The 4,675-nt window shown below is 38.4% G+C and overlaps 1 protein-coding gene across 3 annotated transcripts in view; it reads right to left on the reverse strand.

Annotated features, from left to right (window-relative positions):
- med23 (mediator complex subunit 23) overlaps positions 1–4,675 on the reverse strand; it is an 18,777-nt gene that overhangs the window by 12,183 nt on the left and 1,919 nt on the right. For 2 of the 3 annotated variants that reach the window (XR_004336210.1, XM_032543124.1), the window contains exons 6-11: positions 4,349–4,447; positions 4,155–4,256; positions 3,984–4,053; positions 3,642–3,754; positions 3,451–3,546; positions 2,656–2,673 (exon numbers count right to left, since the gene is read on the reverse strand). Coding sequence is in view for 1 of the 3 variants with exons in the window: in XM_032543124.1 (XP_032399015.1) it covers positions 2,656–2,673; positions 3,451–3,546; positions 3,642–3,754; positions 3,984–4,053; positions 4,155–4,256; positions 4,349–4,447 (498 nt within the window). In the remaining 2 variants the exon portion in view is untranslated. The remainder of the gene's footprint in view (positions 1–2,655; positions 2,674–3,450; positions 3,547–3,641; positions 3,755–3,983; positions 4,054–4,154; positions 4,257–4,348; positions 4,448–4,675) is intronic. The other variant, XR_004336211.1, reaches the window with a different exon arrangement.

Consider the following 4,675-nt stretch of genomic DNA (forward strand, 5'->3'; position numbering starts at 1 on the left):
ACACACACACACACACACACACACACACACACACACAGAGAGAGAGAGAGAGAGCGAGAGAGGGCAAGAGAAAAACAAAGAAAGAGAGATAGAAAAAGAGAAGGATCCACAGGCATATCTTCCGTCTACTGTACAAATAAATCAGCCCAATGGCTTACCAAGCTAGAGCCCAAAGCCAGTGTCCTAGCAACAGTAAAACCATACCAGTGACTGGTCAATAATCCACTTTCACGACAAACATACCAACTCAACCAACGGCAAACAGATGTGTATCTAGAGCAAATATATTTTAAAGTAACTGTCTCTCAATCTCAAAGTCAGAAACAATTCATCTTTTATTTGCCATTGATATTGATCACGACTGGTTATCAACCATTAAACAAGTAACCTGTCAGTCATCTGCCACTGACGGATCATTTCAGACTGTGTTTTGAAGCATCATACTTTATGCTAAAGGAATGGCGACCATCGTGGCTTGAAATACGGCTCTTAATAGTTGTTTCTGTAGATTTTATCTAAATCTATTACTATTATTAATTACCACTATTACTAAATTATGTAACCCAATTATCAGAGGAGCAGAAAACAATAACATGTTTTAAGGAAATATAATAGCAATAATAATATAATATAATAAAATAATTTAAACTGGAATCATTTTGTTAAGTATTTATGTCATTTCAACCTTATAAAATTATTCTCTAAAAAAGAAAAGCTTTTTATTTAGGACCACTTCAATCTTTCATTTAGTGATTGGCATTTAAAAGTCTAGTTTAAAATAAATGAGCAGCAAAGCTGTTGCTTGTAGTTCATTTTGCACTGCAGCTCAGTACCATTAATCACATAATGTAAAACCACATACGCAGGTTCAAACTGGAGAAAAAAAGAAAGAAAAAGTCAAAGACGCGTCAACCAATAAAAAGCACACAACACTGGTCAGAGATCGCTCATCCACTCAGACAGCCAATCAGATTCACTCATCAGCCAACCTGGGCAAAACAAAAAAACTACAAATTAAGGTAAGTAGTGTTTAGCTTTGTAATCCACTTTGCCATGTCTTCTATTTTGAAGCTGCCTGTGCAAATGCAAGTTAAATGTTTATGTTGCTATCCAAGTGAACTTTGTAATTACAAGAGTATCACTCCATCTCTAACCTGGAGAGACAGAAGCTACTCTTTGGAGAATGGAAACATTTTTAAAGGAATGAAAAGTAAAGTTAGCAGAGCATGAGCGTTACCAATTATAAGCCACTACTGACACACAATTAATTGACAGGATGGTATAAGTTGCATAGGAATAAGGTTCACTAATGTACTGCAGCATCAAAGTGTCAGAGGTTAGTTGAGACTGGAAGAAGAAGACATGACAATAAGAAACTCATTAAGATCCACCAACTCAAAATGCTTAACTTAACAATAAATACGCTTATAATGAAATAGTAGTAGAGCTGGTCTTCCTGTGTTTACTGGCTATTACAGTGCACTCGAGTTTCAAAGCATAATTAACTTTATAGCGATATGAGTCAAGACCACTGTTTAGTCTCAATAGAGTTGTTTTGCCCAGGTCAGCACAACAGAAAGCAGCATAAGATCAGAGACGAGAGGACCTCGCTAACGACAGGCCGGACTACATTCATACATGCAGTGCAGCAGGACTTGAAATGTCAACAGCAGGGTTTGAATCAGAAATATTAATGTCAGCCTACGAGCTGGAACCACAGACATGGCTGAGACTAAATACACTGTTTTCTGATGACAAAAACTATAGCCCAGAGAATCTGAGATGGATCTCAGTCTGGAATAAACACGGTATGATGAGTGTCACTTTGACATTGACAATTGACATTAAGGACAATCCAGGATTGTAAAATAAAATCTTAAATGATCAATGTATGGAAATTGGGCATGGACCGCAACACGGCAAATATACATAAGAATATAGGGAATGAGATATACCAAATAGATTAGAGAATGTTAAACATTAACATAAAGACAAATGTTGCCACAACATTACCGAGTAAAAATCAAAGCAGTAAAACATCAACTGACAGCTGACTTACTATTACCTCTCTTTCAACATTAATGGTGACCAGTTAGTCAGGGCTTATTTTCCTTTATAAAAGCCAGGAATTCTATTTTGGGAGGGATTACGTGTTTAGCCTAGAATATTGTCTAATATACAGATACGGGATACCCGTTAACAGAACATACTGGTCATCTGTGGCTTTAATCAATCCATTTTATTGTATTGTGCACTTATTCTACTTTATTGAAAGCAGATTAGGCAGCACATGAAGCAAACTGATGTTACTAAAAACAATTTACCTTGCACACAACTCTATTAAGTGAACAAGCCATTTGTGGTTAATGATCCATAAACAACGATCATCCTGCTGCTGCATATTTTATGTACCTGCTTGTCTGACTGCCCAGTACTTATTTGGCCACATCTGTCTCTTCCTACCTAATATATCTCTATGAAGCCCTGCTGTGACCATCTCAAGCTCTGTAGCATTTCTCTTTACCCCATTTCAAGTGTCTTTTTTTTTTGTCCAGTTTCCCATTTATATGACATCAGCGTGCCTATAAAAGCTAAGCGTCCAATGGGCTGGTTAGTTGGTAGGTCAGTTGACCAGGAAGAGGAACAACGACATACCTGGGCAATGTTCAGAGTCTAGAGAGCGCATGGCAGAGAGACAGACAAACAACACACAACCAGAGGACAAGAGAGAGAGAAACAAAGAAAAAAGGGGAAAGAAACAGAGAGGGAAAAAGGAGAGACAGAGAGAGACAGAAAGTGGTGACTAAGGAGATTGTTCACAGTCTGTTCAGCACAGTTAGCATCAACTCAGCCAATTCAAACAGACAAACTGGATTCTGGGTAATTTGTTTACATTCGAAATATGAAAAAACAAAAAAACAAATCAAAATCAGAGCTCTGGCCAGTGTTGATTATTGCGTTCTGTCTGCAAACGTCTGAGACAGAGCTGGTCAAACTGTGGTTATGGTGCTCAATGAGCTGGGCTGAGTTGACACTGCATGAACCCAACAGGGAAAACTAACCAGTGCATTATGGGTCAAGCACACAGCATTGGCTTGCTTAAAATATGGTCTTACATAGCTGTGTTACCAGGGCAACAAGGGAGGAGTGGGGATCAAAAGGGAAAAGGGTAAGGAGGAGAAACGAGAAATTAAAAAATAAAGGAATATGAAGAACCAGGTAAAAACAAAACAGAAAGAGCAGAATAGGACGAGGTCGAAGATGAAAAAGAACAAGAGAAAATAATGAAAATGGAGAACAAGGAATACCAGGCGCAGGTAGGAGAAGGAAGAGTGAGGTGGCAAAAAATTAAAAAGTAAGGGGAGACTCAATAAAGAGAGTCAGAAGGAAAGGAAAAGTACATAAAAGTATACAAAAGCAATGGAGCAAAAGTAGAAGAAGAGGTCATACCTGTTTGTTGAGTCCTAACATGTTGCACACCATTTCTCTTGAATATGGCTGTTCTAACACATAGCGCAGCAAGCCTGTCTGTGGCTCAAACAGGTCCTACATACAAAAAAACATACATTGTGTTACTGCTTTTGTTGGTGTATGTGTATGTGTGTGTAAATAGTTGTGTAGTGCATCCGTTGATATGATACCTTGTCAAATGGCAGCATGCCTCTCAGAGGGAAGCGCAGAGTTGTAGGGTCTAACTTCCAGGAGTTACAGATGGCCCCGCTGTTATTCACTACTGGTAACAAGCTGCACCGACCTGTGGAGACATTTACACATTGAATGACTAAACAGGCACACCTATACATGAGTTGCATTATTTACTTCACTTAAGAAATACAAGTCATAAATCTATGGCATGCATGCAAGTGTTAAGTTAGCCACAAAGTGCTCAATAGAAACTGCAAGCGACAAAACATGAAGAAGAGTTTGCCAAAAACAAGAACCCTTGAGAACAAAAAAAAACTCTGAAAACTTGAACTCCTTACCACAGATAGAGTTGATTCTGGCTGTGGGTCTGAAACTGTCCACAAATTCTGATATTAAACTTCCTAGAAGCTACAAACAGAGATCAAGTGAAAGAGAGAAAAAAAGAAATTCTTGTTAGATATGAAATAAGACATGACATAGCTGCACACAAACAAGAAATTCACACTTACCCAGTGTGATAGCTGTCCCTCTGGATACAGTTTTCTGATTTCTGTAACGGCAAAGTAGGCTGGAAGTAGGCAGGCATTTCTGTCTAGGGTATACTCGACAACCTGGAATACACACCATTTTCAAATAAGACATCAGAGTGAAAGATACATCACAAATAAAGGCAATTAATAAGTTAAAGACAGACAGAAAATACCTCTCTGGCAGCCAGAAGCTGTTGGACTATAGCTGAGCTGACGGTGGTAGGAATGGTTTGAATTTTATCCAGTACAGCTTTCAACAGGTCTCGAACACCCTAAAACACACACACTTAACATGAAAACGTATATTTGCAAATGTTTAAGATGCCTGGTAATGGCAATAAGTCTCTTGTAATAGCTTAAAACATGTCCAAATGGGCCAGAGGCCAGATCTTAGTAAGTCAGCAAACTTTAGATCACAAGGGGACATTATATCATTGAGTTTGTAGATGAATTGTGATGTGATGTGTGTGTGTGTGTGTGTGTGTGTGTGTGTGTGTGTG

This window comes from Etheostoma spectabile, chromosome 18 (assembly GCF_008692095.1).
Source record: "Etheostoma spectabile isolate EspeVRDwgs_2016 chromosome 18, UIUC_Espe_1.0, whole genome shotgun sequence".
In the NCBI taxonomy this organism is placed as follows: domain Eukaryota; kingdom Metazoa; phylum Chordata; class Actinopteri; order Perciformes; family Percidae; genus Etheostoma; species Etheostoma spectabile.